This window comes from Chrysochloris asiatica, unplaced genomic scaffold (assembly GCF_000296735.1).
Source record: "Chrysochloris asiatica unplaced genomic scaffold, ChrAsi1.0 scaffold00267, whole genome shotgun sequence".
Lineage (NCBI taxonomy): Eukaryota > Metazoa > Chordata > Mammalia > Afrosoricida > Chrysochloridae > Chrysochloris > Chrysochloris asiatica.
This window is the reverse complement of record NW_006408785.1, coordinates 375580-399519: the sequence shown is the minus strand read 5'-3', so window position 1 is coordinate 399519 and position 23940 is coordinate 375580. Positions and strand designations below refer to the sequence as shown.

The 23940-nt window shown below is 37.2% G+C and overlaps 1 protein-coding gene across 1 annotated transcript in view; it reads left to right on the top strand.

Moving 5' to 3' along the window:
* TBC1D5 (TBC1 domain family, member 5) overlaps window positions 1-23940 on the top strand; it is a 519410-nt gene that overhangs the window by 133734 nt on the left and 361736 nt on the right. The window contains exons 3-6 of the mRNA XM_006874244.1: window positions 4236-4344; window positions 5787-5876; window positions 5983-6057; window positions 7578-7645. Of these exons, the coding sequence (XP_006874306.1) occupies window positions 4236-4344; window positions 5787-5876; window positions 5983-6057; window positions 7578-7645 (342 nt within the window). The remainder of the gene's footprint in view (window positions 1-4235; window positions 4345-5786; window positions 5877-5982; window positions 6058-7577; window positions 7646-23940) is intronic.

Sequence of the window (23940 nt, the reverse complement as noted above, 5' to 3'; positions counted from 1 at the left end):
GAGAAAGACAATTACTAGACTATCTCCTGGCCTTAATGTTAGAACTCTTAATCAGTTTGAGATGTTACTGCCTTCTTTGGAGCTATAAGTACCCATGAATAAATTTAAATGATTGTGATTTTCAGAGATAATGTTTCTGTTTCACATGCCTCAGTCTCTTTATCTCTGTACCAAAACTGTTATCAAGGCACAGGGTCATATTTAAGCTAACAAATAATTACCCTTCATTACATAAGTAGTATGTAACTTGACCTTAAGTGGCTGCTGCTTCACTTCACAAGATGGTAGTGCATTTAGTCACCAGCTGTGCCCTTACTTTCACAGCGTTTTGGTACCTGTTAATATGAGCTGCTTTGAGAAAAGACTGGAGGAGTCCCTCTCCTATCTGGAATGTGTCTGGTGTTTTCAGACCCAAGGAATTGTATTGCCTCTCAAAAATTATGATACCTTTTGGACTTAAAATGCATTTCCAATCTGTGCATTTTCTTCAAAGACCACAAGTTCTTTAAACCTACTTATGATTTCTGAGTACTTATATACTCCTCTGATGTACTTATGGGTACATGATGGCTCTGACTTTGAACCACAAGGTTGTCAGTTTTAGCCCACCAGCTGCTCCAAGAGAGAAAGATGAGGCTTTCTGCTCTGACAGCCTAAAAAGGGCTGCTATGAGTCAGAACGGACTCCAAGGCACTTAACAACAGCAACAATGAATTTTTAGTCATTTTGAATATTGCTAAAAACTAGAAAATTGGATAAAGGGAAAAACTGAATAATATGAAGCGTTAGGAATATGTGTGACATTACTTGGAAGTAAAAAATACGTTTAAAGTATTCTAGGTAGTACAAATGGATTAAAGTGGTAAAAAATAACAAAAGTTCAATGAGTATTTGATCTTTGAGTGGCGAAGAACTGTTTAAATATGAAAATAATGGAAAGAAACAAAGATACAATAATGTTAGATTTAAACTATACACAGATTGAACTGTGTTGTTGTTGTTGTTAAGTGCTGTTGAGTTGGTTCCGACTCATAGAGAACCTGTGTAATGTTTCTGGGGGGACAGGTGGTGGGTGTGAAGCACTGAGCTTTCTTTTAGCAGTCTAGTGCTTATCCTATAGCAGTAGAAAGTCAAGACAATTGTGTGGGGGTGTGCGATGCAAATGCACATGCTTGGCAGACATGCATGTTATGTTTTTATTGTAAGTAGACTTTTTCTTTTGGATCAAAAAGAAGGCGCACTAAAAATGTATTATAATTATTATTAAAATAGTACTAATTTTAATAATGTTATGAAAAACTGGGTACCCTTCTAGTGGCTTTCATGTTTTAACTCTTGTCATTCATCATAATAATTCTTTGAGATTGATACTATTATTCCTTCATTTTACAGATTAGTAAACTGAGGCACACAGAGGTTAGATTTGAACTCAGGAATGTGTCTTGTTATGTCCATGCTCTAACCAGTACCCCAAATACCTGAAGTAAGCACAAGACAAGACCGCAAGTTTAAGAAAAGAAGAATTAAAAATGCCCAAAAAACATGACAGTTGTTCAGTTTCACTAATAATAAAAATGCAAATTAAAATTAAAATGTTTTCTCTTATGAATAAGTGATGAGAAGAAAACATTCTTTTGGAACAATGGTGGGAATGTACTTCTTCCTGTGTGGAGTTGAAACACACATCCCACTTGTACCTACTTAGCCACAAGCTCCTGCTGACAGAAGGCTTTACACAATTAGGGGTGAGTTGTGCAGGATGGAAACTGAAAGCTCTCTTGCTTGTGGCAGCAGAGAAAGTGTGTCATTGCCTTTGGCCACTCTTTTGGGGTCCCATAGAGATGACACAGCTTCCTTCATGGTCCAGCTTTTGCACTTTAGGTGTGCAGTTGGATACATTGATTATCTTTTCACAGAATGTGTAGGATTAGTCGATGACAACCACATGTGTATAGAAAGATGGTAGAGAGTTTTAAAGGCTTTATTTATTGATTGATTTTTAACTTATTATTGTGAATTGCATGATGGTTTACAATGGAGATCGTCATTTTTACATTCAACAAATAATACACTTTGTTTCATCTCAATGATTACAATCCCTCCATAAAACATTATCCCACTTCCTCCCTGTGGGTCCTATTTCCATTCCACCCAGTTTCCCATCCCTTTGCAACTTTGTCCTTAGATAAATATTGCCCTTTTGATTTAGAATGATTGACCATTCCAAGAGGAGCATATCCTACTAGTGTTTTTGTCCCCCATATCTATACTGCAAACTACAAGATCGGCAAAGTTGGCAGTTCAAACCCACCAGCTGCTCTTTGGAAACCCTATACAGAGTCACTGACTCAGAACCGAATTGATGACACTTAACAACAATAGCAATATATATCTATCTACTGTTGGACTGAAAATTGGGCCACAAGGGTGAGTTCTCTTCCAGACCTGAAGGGTGGTGGAGAGCCATCGTCTTGGGTTCCTCCAGACTCTTATTGACCAGTAAACCCAATATGTTTTTTATAATTTTGAATTTTGTTCCACATTTTCTCCCTCTTTATCTGGGACCCTTTCAGAGCAGCTGGTAGTGGTAGCTGTGTACGATCTAGTTCTTCTGGTCTCAGAGTCATGGTGACTGATGTTCACCTTGGGCTAGTTGATCCCAAGCATCTTCAGTTTTCTTCACTCTTCTTTCTTCTGCACACGGAGAGACCAGTAGGTGTCCTTCAGATGGACACTCATGAGATTGTAAGATCCCAGACACTACTCACCAGAGCAGAATGTAGAACATTGGTCTTTGTGGACTATGTTTTACCAATTGACCATGGTATCTCCTGTGACTATCATCCTGAATCACCAGGCCCAGGAATTCATCACCTTAAGATATTTGATAATATCTAATAAATAGTAAGTTTTTATCATTTTCCCGACTGTATGCTTCTGCACATACATAGGTATGTTTGCAGCAATGTTGACTATCCATGTACAAATATCCTCTTTCAGACCGTTATATATTTGTGGGCATACTCCCATTCTCCCTCCCATACCCATTCAGCCTGTGTATCTGTCCATGTATCTACCCTCAGAGCACTGTTATTCCAGGGTTGGATTGTCTGTTTAGCACTATTTCCCACCATCCTCTTTTACCGTTCCATACTTCCCTGCGTCTTCACCTCTCTTCATCCGTCTTCTGCCAACCTCCCACTTTTTGTATATTGCCTTCCCCATCACTAATATGTGGCTACCCTTAGAGGCTTTCTTAAAAGATTGTTAGGGTTTCAGCTTTGGTAATGGATATTAAATTATAAGTTTAGTTTATTGTAGCATGTTGGAATTTGAGAAAAATTTTTATAGAGTTAAAATTACTAACCTCAGCGGTTGACAGATTATTCTTGATGTTTAGTTTGGTGCAAGATGCAGGAAATATAGGTCTAATTCCTTTATTCAAACTCAGTAAATGGTTTGGGACAATTAATTTCCAATTGTTTCCCAGTAGAGCAGATTTACTTGTATATTAATGAGGCACAGGTGTTAGGCCCCTGGTGTCTGCGTGCCTGGGAGGCATATTTCAGTTGTTTATCTAGTCAGCCATAGGTACTGTAAGGTACTCAAGCTTGCCTTTAACAGTTTATACAGTGAGGCTTTTTAATTTTTTGATTTTTTCTAAAATTTGCCCACACCTGTTAAAAATTTAAAACTGATCATGTAGAAAGAAGTTGCAGAGATTTCAATAGTAAATAGCACTAAAAGTTAAAAAAAGTATATCTCTATTATGCTTAACTGCTTCTCCTGACATTTAAGAGCAACGGGTTCATTTAAACAGACATTTCATGACCGAAACAAATATAATCAACAGTACACTTTTTTGTTGTATATTTCTGGAGCAGGTATATCTTTGTCAATGGCTAAAGCAGTTACATGCTTATATTAATATTCATTTTTTCCTTGTTTATTCACTGAATTATACTATCGACATTTTAGAGGAAATGGAATAGCCTCCATAGACATTAGGAATTTCAGTAGCTGGCATAATTATAGCGATCTACATATTCATTAAATCTTCAGAAAAACTGTGTCCAAAAAGACAGCCATGCGTTCAGAAGCAGCACACAACTAAATCTATACGTTTTAAAAGTTGCATTCCTTAGATTTCTTTAAAATAGATTTCCTGTAACATTCCTCTGCAAGCCGAAGAATTTTAACAAAAGAATCCCCCATGCTTTTTTTCTTGCACACAGGAAAGAATGGGAAGAACTATTTGTAAACAACAATTACTTGGCAACAATAAGGCTGAAGGGGATTAATGGGCAGCTGAGAAGCAGCAGGTTCCGCAGTATTTGCTGGAAGGTAAGAAGAAAATATTTATTTACAGTTTGTGGTTGCAATCTATCAACACAGTACCTGATCCGCTGGAAGATTACCCATGCAGGAAGCACTGACTTTTCTAAGAGACTTTACTCCTAAACTTTTGGCCGTCCACTTTGTGTTTCATAGTACATTTACTAATAAGGTTGAAGTACCCTGGTCCTGAGTAACTGCTAATGGTAAAGGAGTCATTTGAAATAATTGTCTGTGCATCTCATTTCGTGGTGCTGACTTCAGAGCAACACCTTTCCATTCATTCCCCAGAGAGTTTTACAGAAACCCTCGAAACTGGGCAGGTGAAGGGGACAGGATTACCTTTCAGGTTTTATTGTATCAAGTGCTTTATTTATTTCTCCTCCTTGTTTCTTCATTAGTAGCAGATGAAGGGAAAAAAAGAAAGAATGAAAGAAAACAAAACAAAAAAAAACCATCAACTAGAAGCGCAGAGTGAAGGGCAGCAAGAAGTAGAAGGAAATTGAGTCCCTCTCCTTCAGAGGAAAAGACAATTGGTTACCAAACTAGTTATAATAATTAGCAGTTATCTTTTTAACTGCCCTGAATTGTCCCTTATTATTCCTCTCTAATTAATTTGGGTTTAGATTCATTTTTAAAATCACTTCTGTCACAAGTGTGTAAAGTTTTCTGCATCAACTGAGCAGACTGAGTGCATGGAAATACAGGCACTAAGAAACACGAGATGTATTAGATGCTTTTAGATTGAATAATTTAAATTTAATAATTAAAATACATTTTTCTTCTGTTCATTACTGGCAGTAAAGGCAGGAGACCTGCTGCTAGAATATTTGTGTACAAATATTTGTGCCCCACCCCTCTTCACCAATGTTTAACTTTTAGTATTCTTCCTTTGCTGAAAATAAACCCCAATCCAGATTGATTTTAATGCTGCATTAGACTAAAGTAAATCAAATTTGTCTTTTTAAGAATGCTAAGTCTTTTCATAAGCTGATTGCCAGTTGTAAATTACAGTTTCTGTTGTAACAGAAACAAGTTCACTTCTTAGAGTGTGTCCTCAAACCGTTCTTCTCTATCCTTTACTTGGTATTTTAAGACAAAAACTGTAACCAGAGATCACTAATTGGATCTTGTGTCTGTTAATATCCCTCAAGCACTCCCATTAAGATTAGAATGTAAATGGGAATTTTGTTTGAACCTCAATGTGTTTTTGTTTTTGTTTCTTAATATAAATCAGGTGGGAAGATTGATTTCAGTTTGTGGTGTAATTTTGGATATCTTTTCTTGCCTTTGGCCATTAACTTTTTGAATTGTCCCATGATATATTCTTTCATATTGGGAGTTGGCAGTGATGATATGAATATCTTTGAATTTTCAGGAATTCTGTTTGATACATGCACGTTATACTTCTTATGATTTTTACAAAAGTGTTCTTTTTTTTTTCCTGACAGCTTTTTCTCTGTGTTATTCCTCAAGATAAAAGTTTGTGGATAAGTAGAATTAAAGAATTAAGAGCATGGTATACCAACATTAAAGAAATAGTAAGTTATATTTTATTAATATAATTCTTTTCTAAAGCACATTTCATAGATTTGTACCATCTTATATTTGTGTATATGTGTTTTGTTTTGTTTTTTTCTCTATCAGCATATTACAAACCCGAGGAAGGTTGTTGGCCAGCAGGATTTGATGATCAATAATCCCCTTTCACAGGACGAAGGGGTAAAGTTTGACTTCATTTCATTTTTCCTCATCTCTTTTGCCTACAAGAATGAACTCATGAGAATGGTTATATATATCACCATGAAACTACTACATGGTGCTACAGAGGGAAAGTCTCAGAGCTCTGTAAGATCTAGGATAAACTAGAAGGGCATTAGGGTGAAGATAGAACTGCCTTATGAAGGATGGAAGAAACAGTAAGGGACCATTCATGATAAAAAAGATCAGGGTTCCTTTGGCTGAACTAACTCTTGGGAAGAAAAAAGTAATGATTTGTAGTTAGTCTCTGAAAAAGTTTTTAAAAAAATTAGGCCTATTTCTGCTTTTATTTTAGTGACGACTAGAGGTGCTTACTACCTGAAAGATATTGTATACCTTCACCAGTTGTCATGGGTCTAACTCCAGTGTGTTTCTTTGAGTACAGAATTTTTTTTTCACTGTTCAATACAAAATACTAACATTTCTTTTTCTGACACATGTAATTCATATAACGTAGTCCATGGTGTTTGAGCATTAAATACTGTTAAGTAATTTTTTAAAGTTTACTTAAATTCACATGTTAACCACATGTTAATCACCTACTAACCACAAGGTCTGTGATTCACACCCACCAGCCACTTCTCCTCAGAAACCCTATACAGGGTCGATAGAGTTGGACACAGCTTGAAAGCATTTAACAATAACAAAGATACATACTGGATTCTAAAGCCAAGCTTTGCAGGAAATTTTCCATCTCTTTCTTAGTGTGTTAGGACTTCAGGGCAGGTTTGTGCTCGGACCACTTGCCCTCTGGTCCCTGCTGTCTTCCTCACAGACCTTTTCGTGGTGGTGGAGACAACTGTGGATGTTACAGCCCTGAAAGCATTGTTCAGTTTATATAGATTATATACAGAAATTAAGAAAAGATATGCAAGAGGCTCTCAAAATGTTCATGCAAAAACAAAATTAAAAAATAGTGGACTATCCAGAGAAACAGTGATGCCAGAGATGGAGGCAGAGACGATGACGTGGAGAGAAGGAGGGGCTGGGGACTCTAGACCCAGAGAGGGAGAGGGGCTGTGTACTGATGACTTGGAGGAGGGTTGGGCAGGCTTACAGGATGTGCTCTTTGGTTGGTTGATGATGCCTGGAGGGGATTGTAACCATGGCATTGAAAGGATACATAACAGGATGAATATAAAGCTAATGTTCTTCCATGTAGACCATCACATCATTCACAATAAAACATTTAAAAATAAATAAATAAAATATGGGCCTCCCCCCAATAAGATAGTGGAGGTTTTCCATAAACTTTTTGAAGCCCCCACATATAATAATGTCTGGAGGGATTGCTTTAAGAATAAAGATATATTTCCTAAGGTAAGCTAGATTTTAATAAAATGTCCCCTATCTTGAGTTCCCAATCTGTGGTAGAAAATAATAACTCAGAGAAAGCTAAATTTAAGATTTAAATTTTTAAATTGGAAAAATAAAAGTTAAGCAAAATATGGGTTTTCAACCATTTGTTCTCCTTATTTCAGAGTCTTTGGAACAAATTCTTCCAAGATAAAGAACTCCGATCGATGATTGAACAAGATGTCAAAAGAACGTATGTAGAAATATTTGCAAATTATTTTTGATGTTTCAGATTAGTGTTACTTCTTTGTAATTTTAGCAAAATATAAAATCTATAGAGCCTTAATTGAATGCAATGGTTTACTATATTAATAACAGAGTAAATTGGCCTAATTTTGAAAGTAAGTATTATAGTCTATTATTAAAATACATTTTTTATCTTTCCTATTTCAAAATAAATTATTAAAATATTGAGCATCTTAAAATAATGTCTCAAATGGTGTTGTTGTTACGTGTCAATGAGTCTGTTCTAACTCAGAGCAACCCCAATGAAACACTGCCCAGTCCTGTGTCATCCTCAAAATTGTTTTCATGCTTGAGACCACTGTTGCAGCTACTGTGTCCAGTCCATCTCAACGAGGGTATTCTTTTTTACTGACCCTCTACTTACCAAGCAGGATGTCCTTCGCCAGGAACTGGTCCCTGCTGGCAATATGTCCAAAGATCTGAGATATAGTCTCACCATCCTTGCTCCTAAGGAATATTCTTGGTATACTTCTTCTAAGGAAACATTTGTCATTCTTCTGTCTATCCACAGTCAGTATTCTTTGCACATGCCATAATTCAAAAACATCAATTCATCTTCTGTCTTCCTTACTCTTTCAGTCTTCCTTAATCCTAGCTTTTGCATGATGGGATGTGATTGAAATTTCCTTAGCTTGTACCAAGTCCACCTTAGACTTCAAAGTGACATCTTTGCCTTTGAATACTAAAGAAAGGTCTTTTGCAGCAGATTTGTCCACTGCAATGTTTTTTGCTTTTCTGACTGATACTTCTAGGGTGTCTTGATTGTGGATGCAAGTAAAATGAGATCCTTGTTAATGTCAGCTTTTGCTGATCATGATGTTGCGTATTGGTCTCATTGTTAGGATATTTGTTTTCTTTCTGTTGAGATGTAATCTATACTGAAGCCTGAAGTTTTTAATCATCATCAGTAATTGCTTCAAGTCCTCTTAAATTTCAGAATGAAGCGTTGTATCATCTGCATATTGTGAAGATTGTTAATGAATCATCTTCCAATCCTGATTCTATGTTCTTCTTCATGTAGTCCAGCTTCTCGATCTATTTGCTCACCATCCACATTGAATATATAGGGTGAAAAGAATACAGTCCCGATATCTTGCACCCCTTTTATAATTTTAAATCACACAATATCCTCTTGCTTTGTTTGAACAACTGCCTTGTGGTCTATGTTCAGGTTCTTCATGAGCATATATGTGTGTTCTTGGATTCCATTCTTCTTAATGTTATCCATATTTTGTCATGATTTACCCAGTCCATTGTCTTTGTATAGTCAATAGCATACTGGTAAACATCTTTCAGGTATTCTCTGCTTTCAGTCAAGATCATTTGATGTCAGCATTGATAGCCCTCATTTGATGTCTTTTCTGAATCTGTCTTGAACTGTTGGCACTACACTATGTATTACTGCAAGCTGTTTTTGAATTATCATCAGCAAAACTTTTACTTCTGTGTATTATTACTGATATTGCTTGCTAATTTGTGAATTCTCTTTGATCATCTTTCTTTGGAATGGGCACAGATACAGATCTTTTGCAGTCTGTTCACCAGGTTGTTAACAAGTCGTCCTCTAATCCCGATTTCACATTCTTCATATAATCCAGCTTCTAAGATTTTTTGTTTAGCATATACAAGATAGTATAAGTATGGTGAAAGGATGTAACTCTGATACACACTTTTTTCCTTATTTTAAGCCATTAAGTGTCTCCTTGTTCTGTTCGAACTACTACTTCTTGATTAATGAACAGGTTCTTGATGAGCACAATTAAGTATTTTGTAATACCCAATCTTCACAATGTTATCCATAGTATGTTATGATCCACACAATGAAATGCCTTTACATAGTCAATAAAGCACAAATAAACATCTTTATGGTGTGTTCTCTTCTTTTAGCCAAGATCCATCTTATGTCAGCAATGATACCTATCCCTTGTTCCTTGTCATCTTGTGAACTTGGCTTGAATCTATGGCAACTCTCTATCAATGTAAACCAGTTTTGAATTACCTCCAGCAATATTTACTTGTATGTGACATTAATGATATTATTAGATGATTCCTACTTTCCATTGGGTTACCTGTCTTTGGAATGAGCTCACATATGAATGTCTTCCTATCAGTTGGTCAGGTAGCTATCTCCAAATGTCTTGGCATGGACAAGTGAGTTCCTCTGGTGCTGCAGCAGTTTCTATTATATCAATTTCTGGAATCTCATTTTCCACTAGTGTCTTCAGTGCAGCATAGACTTAAATAGTGTTGGTTCTTGATGATATGCTACCTCTTGAAATGGTTACACACTGACCAGTTCTTTTTGGTACAGTGACTCTGTATTCTTCCATCTTCTTTTGATGCTTCCTGTAACATTCAGTATTTTGCCCATAGACATTTTCAGTGTTGCAAGTTGAGGCTTGAAATTTTCTTCAGGTCTTTCAGATGGAGAAATGTTGAGTGTGTTCTTCCCTTTTGATTTTCTAACTCTTGAGTCTTTGCACAAGGAGCTCTGGTAGCATAGTGGTTATGAATCGGGCTGCGAACCTTAAGGTCAGCGGTTCGAAACTACCAGCCGTTCCGTGGGAGAAAGATGAGGCTTTCTACTCCGGTAAGGATTTACACCCTCGGAAACCCTGTACAGGGTCGCTATGGGTCGGAACCGACTCGACGGCACTTAACAACAACAACAAAGTCTTTGCACATTTCATTATAACACTTGACTTTGTCTTATTGGGATGCCCTTTGGAATTTTCTGTTCAGTTCTTTTACTTGCTCGTTTCTTCCAGTTGCTTTAGATTCCAATTACTTTAGCATATATCTCTTTTGACATCCATTTTGGTCTTTCCTATCTTTTTAATCACCTTTTGCTTTCTTCATGTATGATGTTATTTTTTCAACCAAAGAAACGAAATGCTGGTTATTCAATTTCTTTTTATAAAAATTTTTTTTGTTATGAACTGAGTGAAGGTTTACAGAGCAGATTATTAGTTTTACATTCAATAAATTTATATCCTTTGCTTCACTACAGTCATGGCAATCTCCTCCATGTACCATCAATTAACAGTAGTTACCTTTCATTTTAGGGAGCTCTGGTAGCGTAGTGGTTATGAATCGGGCTGCGAACCTTAAGGTCATCGGTTCGAAACTACCAGCTGCTCCGTGGGAGAAAGATCAGGCTTTCTACTCCCGTAAAGATTTACACCCTCGGAAACCCTATACAGGGTCGCTATGGGTCGGAACCGACTCAATGGCACATAACAACAACAACAACAACAACCTTTCATTTTAACTCTTGCATTCCTCCCTGTGTCTCGTGCTACCTTCATCCTTTCTCTACCAACCTCCCTCTTGTTCTGTACTGTCTGCTCTATTACCCATATTAACATGCATCTAGTCTCTAGCCCAGTAGTAATTTTCCACCCCCATAGCCATCATAGAATATTTCTTTTATCAAAAATCCCTTTCTTAACTTTTAAAACGGTAGTTTCATATAATATTTGCCCTTTTGTGATTGACTAATTTTACTCAGCATAATGTCCTCCAGATTCATCCATGTTGTGAGAGGTTTTGCAGATTCATCATTATTCTTGGAAGCTGCATAGTATTCCATTGTGTGTGTGTGTATCAGAGTTTGTTCAACCATTTCTCTGTTGATAGGAATTTAGACTATCATCTTTTTGATGTGTCTCCTGTAGTAATCATATTGAAGGGTCCTGTTTGCATATCTGGAGTCCTGATGTGGTGCTGTGGGTTAATGGGCTGGATTGCAAGGTCAGTTTGAACTGCAAGTTTGGCAGTTCAGACTCACCAGTTGCTCCTTGGAAACCTTATACTGCGTCTCCATGAGTCAGAACCAACTGGACACATTTAACAGCAGCAACAACAATTTTCTCTTCTATTCTGCTACTCTTGTCTCTTGACTAGTGCATTTAATCCATTTACATTTAGTGTAATTATCAATAAGTATGAAGTGATTGCTGTCATTTTGCTGTGTGTGGTTTTTTTTTTATTTTTTTTATTTTTTTTATGTGTGGTGCCACTGGTTTCTTTGTTCCACATAATTTTCTTTTCGTTTTCGTCTCTGTTGTGTTACTCCTGACTAGTGCATTTAATCCAGTTACATTTCGTGTAATTATCAGTAGGTATGAATTGATTGCTGTCATTTTGCTGTGTTTGTTTTTTTTGTGTGTGTGTGTGTGTTTAAGTGTGGTGCCACTGGTTTATTTGTTCCACATAATTTTCTTTTCATTTTCATTTCTGTTGTGTTAATGCTTACTAAGCCTTTCTGATTTTCCTCTTTTTTATTTTGATGTGAAGATGTTTTAATTTTCTTTGACCTTACCCTGTAATTTATTAATTACCCCCTAGTTTTAAAACAGCCTGTTTATCTTGAAGTCTACTTGACTTCCTTGTCTTTTAGAAGTTCTGTCTCTATACTATCCCCTTTTTATGTTTTGTTGTTGTCTTCATTATAAATTAATAAATAATTCCCTATTTCAGTCATGTAGATTTGTTTTAACTGTAAATTCTTCTGTATTTGGATTGAGTTCTGAGTGGTGTTGTAATGTATGCTAGTCTCAGGTTATTGTCTGCTGTTGTTGGTTCTCAGTCCAAAGAACAACCTTCAGTATTTATTATATTTTATTTTTGTAATGTTGGTCTGGTTATTACAAATCCCTTAAATTTCTGTTTATCTGGAAATGTCCTGATTGTATTTGAGGGATACCATTGTATTTGAGGGATAGCTTCACTAGGTGTATGATTCTTGGCTGGCAAATTTTTCTTTAGTAGTTTTGTATATGTCATGCCATTGCCTCTTGCTTGCATTTTTTTCTGCAGAGAATTCAGAGCTTAATCTTATTGGTTCTCCTCTGTAGGTAACTTTATGTTTTTTGGAGCTACTCTCAGGATTCTTTCCTTGTCTTTGGTTTTAAAAAGTTAGATTATGATATGTTTTGGTGATTTGGGGGCCAAATATATCCTGTTTGGGGTTCAGTCAGCTTCTTATATGCTTATCTTCATATCTTTCTTGATCTTAGGAACGTTTTCTTTCCATAACTTTTCAACAAATTTCTCTGTGTTTTTTTATTGTCTCTTCCTAGTCTAGAATTCTGATCACCCGTAAGTTATTCCTCTTCATGGTGTCCCATCTAACTCTGAGGCTTTCTTTCTTTTTCTTTTTTTCTTTTTTTTTTTCATTTCTTTTGCTTGATCGTTCTTCTAGTGTACTAGTATTGAGAGATTTATCTTCAAGCTGCTAATTCGGGCTTTCATTGCTTTAAATCTACTCCTTTGCCTTTTCAATATATTATCAATTTTGAAATCTTATTATTAATCTTCTGAATTTCTAATTGCAGGTTTTGTGTTGTTTCACAATTTGCATTTATTTTGTCTATTTATTCTTGTAGCTTTTTCCTGAATTCTTCTGAATTTTTTTCTGTGTTTACCTTGCTTTCCTCAATCTTTCTATCAATCCTTTGAAGGTTCCTAAAATGTCATTCTTTTGGATTCTTTTTCAGTTAATTCCATTACCTTATCTTGCTCAGTAACATTTTCTGACTCTGCATCTTGGCTGTTTGCTTGAGCCATTCTCTCTTGTTTCTTTTTTTTTTTAAGTTCTTATTGTAAATTATGTAGGTGTACATGGAAGAACATCAGTTTTATGTTCATCCTATTGTATTTCGTTTCATTGCAATGATTATAATCCCCTCCATGCATCATCAAATAGCCGGAGGATAACACCTCACAGGCCCGCCCGCCCCCCACCCCCTGGCCATCAGCACACAGCCCCTCTCCCTCCCTGAGTCCAGGACCCCCAGCTGCTCTGTATGTCCATGTCATCGTCTCTGTCTCTATCCTTGGCGCCACTGACTCTCTGGGTAGGGTCCTGCTCTCTGTTCTTCTCACTTGATGGTCCCAGGGACCTCCGCTCCTGGGCTATAAAATCAATCACTTCCCTCCTTTTGTCAAAAAACATCTACCTCTACATTTCCGACCCTCACAGTCATTCCTAATGGCAATTATTCACTATTGTACCACAAGAGTCTTATCCCCATTTCCTTCTGCCAGCCCGGTCCCAACAGATTGAAAATCATTCAGTGGAGGTTCTACCTACCCCTGCCCTGTCTAGAACTAGGCTACCTCTTGAAAGCTTGTAAGCCAGTCACTTCTTGCCTTTATAGCCCTCCCCTCCCCATTTTGGGTAGCTAATATCTAAGTTGCCCATCCCTGACAATGCTGTGTACCAAGGGGGTGGGAGTGATCCTTGCTGTAAAGATTTGTTTCCTTTTATGAGCTACTATATCCATATGTATAGGTAAAGTTCATCAAATTGTAGTGGGTTACTTTAAAAAAAATTTTTTTTCTTCCCTCTTCTTTCTTCTTCTAGTCAAGCCATCAAAGCCAGATCAAGTGGGTACTGTCTGCAAGTATGGGTGTTCTTGTGCATCTCCCCTCACTTCAAATCAGCTGGACGCTTCACTCTCTGCTCTAGTCCTCTGTGCCATGTCACTGCCTCTGGGCCCAGGAGTCCCTGGGTCTTGCCATAACTGCTAGCTATCCAGGTCTCCCCCCAGGTTCACAGGAGTCTATTGAATGTAGTCGGACTTAGATCCCAACTTCATTGCTGTTTCTTCCCCCTCTTCCCCTTATCGGTGACCAATGTGGTCAACCAGCCAGACCATATACCTACTCATGTATTCCCCTTGAGTCTTAGTCTTGGAAGGGAGTTTGCTCTGAGGGGACCCGACCACTTGCCTTGATGGCTCCCAGGTGAACAGCTTACTTGTTCTTGTAGTAATCAACCATACTGCCATTATTGTTTCTGATTTTTCCTGTTGGTCTTTCTTCACAAAGTATCTTCTGTTCTTCTAGCTGCTTCAGGCTGGTCTTCCCATCCTTTCCAGTGGAAATTTCCCACCTCAGACAATTCTGGATGGGTTTCTGGTTTCCACCTATGGCCTTATGCAAACAAAAGCTCCAAAGGAGGTCTCTTTTCCTGGGCAATTTCTAGCCCCATTTAAGATATTCCAATCAGTTATAGGCTGAAGACGGACTTACAAGATTTCTATTGTGATGTTTCTGGCTATTCCTACCCTCAAGTTTCCATTTCACAGCGGTAGGCAAAGGAACCCAAGATTCAAAAGACAGCGAAGCATCTTAACATTATTCTCCTCTTTTACCCTTTCAAACCATGCCTCAATCTCTGTATCCCGAAGCCTTGTTGTTCCAAGGTTGTGCATACATCATCATTTACCTCTGTCCCACTTAGCCCATGAGAACCTGCCTAACTGTTCTCCGATCTGCCTTGTTCTTCCATTCCCTCCCCCTTCTTGTGTGTTGCCCAACCCCCTCTGCCCCCAGCACCCAAGCTTTCCTATATCTATTCCCTACCCTGTTCTCTATCTTCCCCTCTCTCCTTCCTCTCCTCTCATCCCATACATCCCAGTGATCAGCAATTATGTAGACAGTTTGTTGGTTTTTTTCCCCTCATTTTGGATGGGTTCTCTTTCTTATTACATTATTTTACAATAATTTTCCTATGCAGTATATCTCGTTTTGTGACTGACTAATTTCACTCAGCATAATGTCCTCAAGGTTCATTCATGCTATGTGGCGGCTTGCAGCTTCCTTGTTCTTCAAGGTAGCATAGTATTCCATTGTGTGTATGTACCACAGTTTGTTTATCCATTCTTCAATTGATGGGGATTTAGGCTATCTCCATCTTTTTACTATTGTAAATAGTGCTGCTATGAACATTGGTATGCATATATCTACCGTGTTATGGCTCATATTCCTTATGGGTAAATACCAAGTAGATGAATTGCTGGATCATAAGGTGTTTCTATTTCCAACCTTCTGAGGAAGCACCAAATTGCTTTCCAGAGTGGTTGACCATTTTGCAATCCCACCAACAATGTAGGAGGGTCCCAGTCTCTCCGCAGCCTCACCAGCTTTTATTGTCCTCTACTTATTTGATCTTTGCTGTTATTGCTGGTGTGAGATGATATCTCATTGTTGTTTTGATTTGCATCACTCTAATGGCTAGTGATCGTGAACCTTTCTTCATATGTTTTTGGCTGCCTGGATTTCCATTTTGGTGAAATCTGTTCATGTCCCCTGCCCATTTTTTAATTGGGTTATTTGTCTTTTTCTTGTAGAGGTGTATTTGTCTTTTTCTTGTAGTTTCCTATATATTTTAGAAATTAGTCCCTTATCTGATGTGTCATTGCAAAAGATTTTTTCCCATTCTGTGGGTTCCCTTTTTACTCTTGCAGTGCCGTCTTTTGATGCACATAAGTTTTAAATTTTTAGTATGTCCCAATCATCTAATTTGTCTACTTTTGTTTGCTTAATTTTCAAAATGTTTGGTAGTCTGTGCATGCCCTGAATTAGAGCCCTCACATTTGTCCCTATATTTTCTTTGATGATCTTCATAATTTTGGGATTCACATTTAGGTCTTCAATCTATGCTGAGTTCATTTTTGTATAGGGCGTGAGGTAAAGGTCTTGTTTTGTAAAGGTCTTGTTTCAATCTTTTGCATATTGCTTTCCAGTTCTGACAGCACCATCTGTTAAAGAGACTATCTCCTCCCCATGCAATATACCTAGGAACTTTGGCGAAAATCAGTTGGCTGTATGTGGATGGGTTAATTTCTGGATTCTCAATTCTATTCCATAGATCAATGTATCTTTTATTGTACCTGTACCAGTCTATTTTGATCACTGTAGCCATGTAATAAATTTTGAAATCGGGGAGTGAGAGAGAAGCCTCCAACATTGTTTTCTTAAGCAATGCTTTGCCTATCCTGGGTCCTTTCCTTTTCATATAAAGTTTGTAATTGTGTTTTCCATCTCTTTGATGAATGTCGTTGGAATCTGGATTGGGATTGTATTATATGTGTAAAGTGCTTTGGGCAATATTGACATTTTCACGATGTTAAGTCTTCCTATCCAGGAACATGGTATGTTCTTCCACTTCTGTAAGTCTCTTTTGGTTTCTTGTTTGTTGTTGTTGTTATGTTGGAGATGCTGTGTTAATGTGTTAATTTTGGTTCTTTCCTCTTTTTGGATTTGCACATTTATTGCAATAAATGGTTTTCTTAGCACCGCTTTTGCCGTGTCCCAAAGATTTTGGCATGTTGTTGTTTTCCTTCTCATTTGTTTCTATGAACTTTATGAATTCACGTTTAATTTCTTCTTTTACCCAATCACTTTTCAGCAGGGTGTTACTCAGTTTCCATGTATTCCACTTTATTTCCTTGGTCTTCTTATTGTTGATTTCTGATTTTATGCCATTGTGGTCTGAAAAGATGCTTTGTAGTAATTTGATGTTTGTAAATTTATGGAGGTTTGCTTCTGACCTAACACATGGTCAATTCTGGAGAATGTTCCATGTGTACTGGAGAGGAATGTATAGTGTGTTGTTGTTGGGTTGAATGCTCTGTATATGTCTATGAGGTCAAGTTGGTTGATTGTGCTGTTTAATTCCTCTGTAACTTTGTCAAGTTTCTTGGTGCTTTTTCTTTGGGAGCATAGATATTTTTTATGATTATGTCATCTTGCTCAATTGACCCTTTGATCATAAGATAGTATCCTTTATCTCTTATGCTGGTTTTTGTCTTAAAGTTTACTTTATCAGAGATTAGTATTGCCACTCCTGCTTGTTTATTGTTACAGTTAGCTTGGTATATTTTTTTCCATCCTTTAACTTTTAGTCTACTTTTGTCTTTGGGTCTAAGGTGGGTCTCTTGCAGGCAGCATATTGAAGGGTCTTGTTTTCTTATCCTTTCTGCCACTCTCTGTCGCTTCACTGGTGCATTTAATCTATTGACACTCAATGTAATTATCAATAGGTATGAATAAATTGCTGCCATTTTATTAATTTTTTGGTAGTGCTGTTCTCTCCTTTGTTCTGCATGCCTTCTTGTGTTGAGTTTGTGTTTTTTGTCCTATTTCTTGTCAGTTTCTTATTAGTTTTCATGTTTGCTTGTTCTGCGTGGAAGTTCTTTTTCATGGTACGTTGTGAAGTAATAACTTTCGTTGTGGTTACCTTATAGTTTATTAACTTTTCCCTCCATTTAAGACAATCTTTTGTATCCTATAATCTACCTGATTCTCACCACCTGGATCTCTGTTCCTACATTTTTCCCTTCGTTGACTTTGATATTATTTTGATCTTTGATTCACCTCTCAGTCCCTGTGTCTTGACTGATTTCTAAATCGCAGTATTTTTCTTTATACCGTGATTTTTCCACTGGTGATTGCAAGAAACTGATGCCTTGACCCTTATGCTAGATCCAGAGCTGTGGTGCTATTCCATTAGAGTAGTGTCTCTGAGTTTTCAGCCCCTCCCCCACGGAGCCTGCCCTACCTGAGTCTGCTCTGCCTGCCAAACTGGAAGTCCCTCTTGTTTCTTTATGTGAGCAAAAATTGCCTATTTTCTATGGGGCATTGCAGTGTTCTTGCATTTAATTCGTTATTGTATGCTGATAAGATCTTCAGCTCTCATCAGTTGTCTCCTGTGGGTGTAGCTGAGAATGGAATTGTGTGCACTGACTTCTGTTCTTAGTTTATGCACCTCAGTTTGGCGTGTGTTTAAATGGTGTTGGCTACTGTCTGTCATTGATCAGGTGGTAAAGGAGCTGGTATTGACTCCTGCCCAGTGGGTAGAGCTGCAGAGACTATGGTTGTTACTGAGCTATAAGGTTATGGTTGTTGGGTGGGAAGGACGAGCACTCCCTTCCCCCATCCGCAACTCACAAGAGAACAAAATAACCTAAACAAACAACAATGAAAAGAGAAAAATAATAAAGGAAGAAAAAACAGAAACAGGCAGCAACCAGGAAAAAAGAATATAATAACGTAAAAGTTAAAAGAGGGAGATGAAAATGATGGTTTTATGCTGTGGACTCAGTTCTGACTCATAGCATAGCAATGCTGTATAGGGTTTCTGAGGCTGTACATCTTTACATGGGCAGAAAGATTTGAACTGCTGACCTTGTGATAAGCAGCCAAACTCATAATCCACTGTGCTACCTTGGTTCCTAATAGAGCTATGTTGTTGTTGTTGTTATGTGCCATGGAGTCAGTTCCAACTCATAGCGACCCTGTACAGGGTTTCCTTGGCTATTAATCTTTACAGGAGCAGAAAGCCTCATCTTTCTCCCACAGAACAGCTGATAGTTTCAAACTGCTGACCTTGCGGTTCACAACCCGATTCGTAACCACTACTCTACCAGAGCTCCTAATAGAGCTGTAGAGGTGAAAAATAAGAGATAAAATAAAAGGAAGGAAAAAGCATTTAAACTAGCCAGGGAGAGGAATGAAGAAGAGAGAATAGTAAAGACGCATCAAACAGGGAAAAAGGAAGGGATGTGTTAAACAGAAGAAAAGAAGGAAAAACAAAAGCAGAGATAGGATAAAATTCAAAGGAATGGAAAGAGAAGAAGAAAGAACAAATAAACAAAAGCAATGAAAGGAATAAAACAAAAAAGCCAGTGCAGCTGTTGGATCTGGAGAGAAGAAAACTCTGCGAGGCTGCTGCTACTCAAGGAGTATGTAGCTTGGCTGTGGGAGCCATGTGAGAGCAGATGGAATTCCTATAGACCTAGGTGTTATCGATGTCCAGTAGTAGTCTGTGGATCCTTGATGGATCTGGTTTCAGTGTCTGTTAGGGCCACAGGATGCTGGGGGCAGAATGGCTGGCTATGAAGGTTTCTGTTAGACTAATGCTGGTCTGGTAAAATTCTACCATGTGATTTCCAGCATCATTTCTTTCACAGAGGTCATATTTTCCAACTACAGATCTGTGTTTTCAAGTTTCATTGTCCAGTCATCCATAATTATCAGTACATCTTGACTGCATGCATTGTCAGTTTCAGACTGCAGAAAAGTTGGTTTAAAAGTTTCCAATTTCTTAATATTTAAATTTAAATGATGCCTGTATTAAAATGGTTAGTATTTTAATTAAGTTTGTCATTGTCTACTATTTGTAGTCATGCTTTTATTTTCTAATTAATGTTATATTGTTTAGTCATTATTTGTATTACGAAAAAAGTTATCTTTTGCTTTCCACATTTAAATTCCTTTCTGATCAAATTAACTTATAAATGATAACTATAACTTTACTCTCCATATTTCTTTTGTTTATGAAGTGATTTAAGTTTTCAAGCAACCTCTTACCGTCAGTCTTTTCCATGTTCACTATTTGATTAAGAGTAGTTTCTTATTTAACATTAAATGTCCACAAATTTTGCACATTAGACTTCAACTTTTTGTGTCATATAATGGGACCCTTAAAAAGCCCAATGCATAATAATAAGTAAAGCAGGCAGACAAAACAAAACAAAAGTTAGTTGTAGTGCAGGATTTCTGGGGCCACAATGGAAGCAATGTGTATAACAGCTCTGGTGTTAGCGTGGGCGTCTTCTCCCAAACCTGATGTTAAGCTTCTGGAAGGTATGTCTTTCTCTTATTTTTGCCTCACTGCACAGTGCAGAGTCAATGCTTAAAAATGCTCGTTATTTGTGAATCTTATTACTGATGATCAGTGTTCAGTTTTAGTTACAGCAGTCTCCATCCTTTAGAGGCATAAGCACACTTTAAAAACTACTGTGATCAACCTTCTAATCTGATTTTAAACAACATAATTTGATCTCATAAACTTTGTCATCATTATTGAATTTATTTTATTTGAATGTGTCACTGTATTAAATGTTATCTCCACTTTCAGCTAATTTTAATATTCTTTGATTCCACTAACCTTTTTTTCCTCAAAGGATTTTGTATTCATTTCAATTAATTGTTTCTTATCTCAACCTAATAAGGTTGTTACTATTCCCATCTTTATTGCTTTAAAAAACCTGATAATGTGAAGTAAATTAAGGAGTTTCCAATTTACAGCATTTCTGTTTTAGAAGTCAAATTGTCCAATTTTGACATGCTTCAAAGCCTTTACATTTCAATTAAATTCAGTATTATTCAAAATAAGAAATAAGAAGTTCAGATTAAAATATCATGTCTATTGTTGTTGAGTGCCATCGAGTCGGGTCCGACCCATAGCGACCCTGTACAGGGTTTCCGAGGGTGTAAATCTTTACGGGAGTAGAAAGCCTCATCTTTCTCCCGCGGAGCAGCTGGTAGTTTCGAACTGCTGACCTTGCAATTCACAGCCCGAGTCGTAACCACTACGCTACCAGAGCTCCATGCCAAACAAGTTGGCAAATCAGTCTATGAAGGTCTAGTCTAAATATATATATTGATACTCTGTATAATATTATTTGCAGATTAAAATATGTTTGCTAATTCTAGGAGTCCTGGTGTGACAATATAGGATAAGCACTGAACTACTGACTGAAAGGTTGGTGGTTCAAACCCACAAACTGCTCCTCAGAAATCCTATTCAGAGTCACTGTGAGTTAGAACCGATTCTGCAGCACTTAGCAAGAGCAACAAGACTAATTCCAAATCATTTCACCCCTTTTTCAAATGTTCTCTCTCTTTCAAATGTAATTATTAAAAGTATTTTACTTTAATCACTGTAACTTTGACTATATTTGAAACTTTATCTGATTGCTTGGTGGATATGCTCATCATTTTCTTCAGTTTATTTACCCACTCATTAGTTTCTTTCCTGTTTGAGTCTCCATAATATGGTTAGATTTTTAAAGATTCAACTTTCTCATTTTAATGTTTCCTTTTACTTACATTTTATATATACAGCAAACCTCATTCATAATCTCATGTACCTATTTAATCAAACTTTATCTCTTCAACTTCTTTTATCCTTTCACCTGACATTTTGTGGATTCATTACTAATTCCTAAAACACTCTTTTTAAAGTTATAGATGGATACTTTTCCATTTTGAACCAACATACATGTGGCTATTTAAATTTAAGTTAATTAAAATTCAATAAAATTTAAAATTAAGTTCTTCATCTACAGTAACCATATTTCAGGTACTAATGGCACCTGTTTTGGACTTCATAGATAAGAGCATTCCATCACTACAGAAAGTTCTGTGGAAGAGTACTGCTATAGATAATTTCTTGCTGATATATTTTTTAAATATTATGATATGTGAATGTATACATTTTATTTTTTCATTCCTACTGAACATTTAGATATAGTCTGTGTTAAATACTTGCTTATTTACCTTTGTCTGCCTTTAACAAACCTCCTTGAATTTTTATAGTGTGTATGTCTTACCTGAGTTTTTAGTCAAATGTCATTCTGTTGTTACATAGTAGTATGTTACTATACAAAAGTAATTTTACGGAATTAGCTCGTTGATTTTTGTGCCTATATGTTCCAGTTTTAGAAGGAATACAAGGAGTACTATTGTCACATGTTGATTTTCACACTTCAAAAAAGTTGTTGTTAAGTGCCACCGAGTCCATTCCGATTCGTAGTGAATGACTGGTTGGTTTGAACTGCCTACCTTGCAGCTAGCAGACCAGTGCTTATCCTACAGCACCACACCAGAACTCCTTTAAAAAGTTGTTGTTGTTGTTAGGTGCCATCGATTCGGTACCGACTCATGCGCAGCAGAATGAAACACTGGACGATCCTGGGCCATCCTCACTACTGTTCCCTTGCTTGGGTCCATCGATGTTGCCACTTGACCAATCCATCTCGTTTGGGATCTTCCTCTTTTTCTTTGACCGTCCACCTAATCAAATATGATCTCCTGCAGTGACTGATCCCTCCTGACAATGTGTCCAAAGTATGAGAGACGAAGTTTGGCCATCTTGGCCTCCAAGAAGCACTCTGGCTGCACTTCTTCTAAAACAAATCTATTGGTTCTTTTGGCAGCCCATAGCACTGTGAATATTCTCCTCCAACACCATAACTCAAAGGCATCAATTCTTCTACCATCTTCTTTAGTTACTGTCCAGCTTTCGCATGCATCTGAGGTTATTGAAAATACCATGGCCTGGGTCAGACACACTTTAGTATGTCCTAAATGTTGATATAGTCGACATAGTTTCCTCTAAGCCCATTTTTTATTTAAATAAAAAACAAATTCCTCAGGGAAAGAAGATTTTACATGCGATTGCAGAGCAGAATTGATTTTGGTGTGTGTTAATGCAGACAATCTGTCCAGTGTTAAAATGTTAAAGGGAAAAGAAAAAAAAAAAAAACACAAGCTGCCATATTCGTGTGATCACACCAAAATAGCAGCTTGTATTTATATTTTCAGTCTCCTTGAGGTGGACTACAGGCACACACGAATGAGTGGATATACTTAGTGTTGTGTTGTGATTTTATTTAATGCAGAAAAAGTACATGCTTGTGCATGCACGACCAGCCCTCACATATGCACTTGTTCACAGCCGAGAAAGTGAAAACGACAACACAAGCCGCTCCCTAAAGTTGTCAGCAACCTGTGTGTGTGTTTCTTCAATATTAAAGAGGGAGAAAAACAGATTTTCAGGAAGACAAGAAGCGATTTGTCTGTCAAATGGCCTGTAGTCCTTCCTCATTTGACAACATTTAAAGTAAAAACAAAATATTTAATTATGGTTGCTCAAGTATATATATGTATGTGTGCGCACGTATATGTATATATATATATAGTAGTGGCGCTGGTTATGTGCCATGTAGTCAGTTCTGACTCATGGAAACCCTATATAGTGTTTCTGAGGGTGTAAATTTTTACGGGAGCAGAAAGCCTTATCTTTCTCCTGCGAAACCACTGGTAGTTTTGAACTGCTAACCTTGAGATTAAAAGCCGGTTATATCTATGCGTACATGCATACGTGTGTGTGTGCGTGTATATACATGAGGGGGCTTCAGAAAGTTCATGAAAAATGGAAATAAAAGATAACAGGATACCCATTATACCCTGTACTATTTCTGTTTTAAGGGTTATTTTTCCTGTTTCTGTCCCATTTAAGCATGTAAATTCTTACCATACAGTTTTTTCCCCCATTCAATTTTTTTTAACTTTAGAAATCTGTTTTCAATATGTCTGTGAACATGTAGGTATGTTTGCTGCAAAGCATGGAGATACGGAGCTTTGCATGACTTCCCCAGGCTCCTAATTGTCAGCAGTTGGGAGTAGTTGTGCATGACATCATGGCAGCTCTGTTATGGCACCTCGAGCTCTGAACAGTACAGTGCTTGCTTTGGAGATCCTTTTCATTTAAAAGAAACTAGATGTTTATATGTTTGTTTGTTTTATGTATTATGTTTTAGGTATTAGTATTATTTATAGTCATGGGTTCTTATAAGGACATGAGAAGGTTAAAAAGTG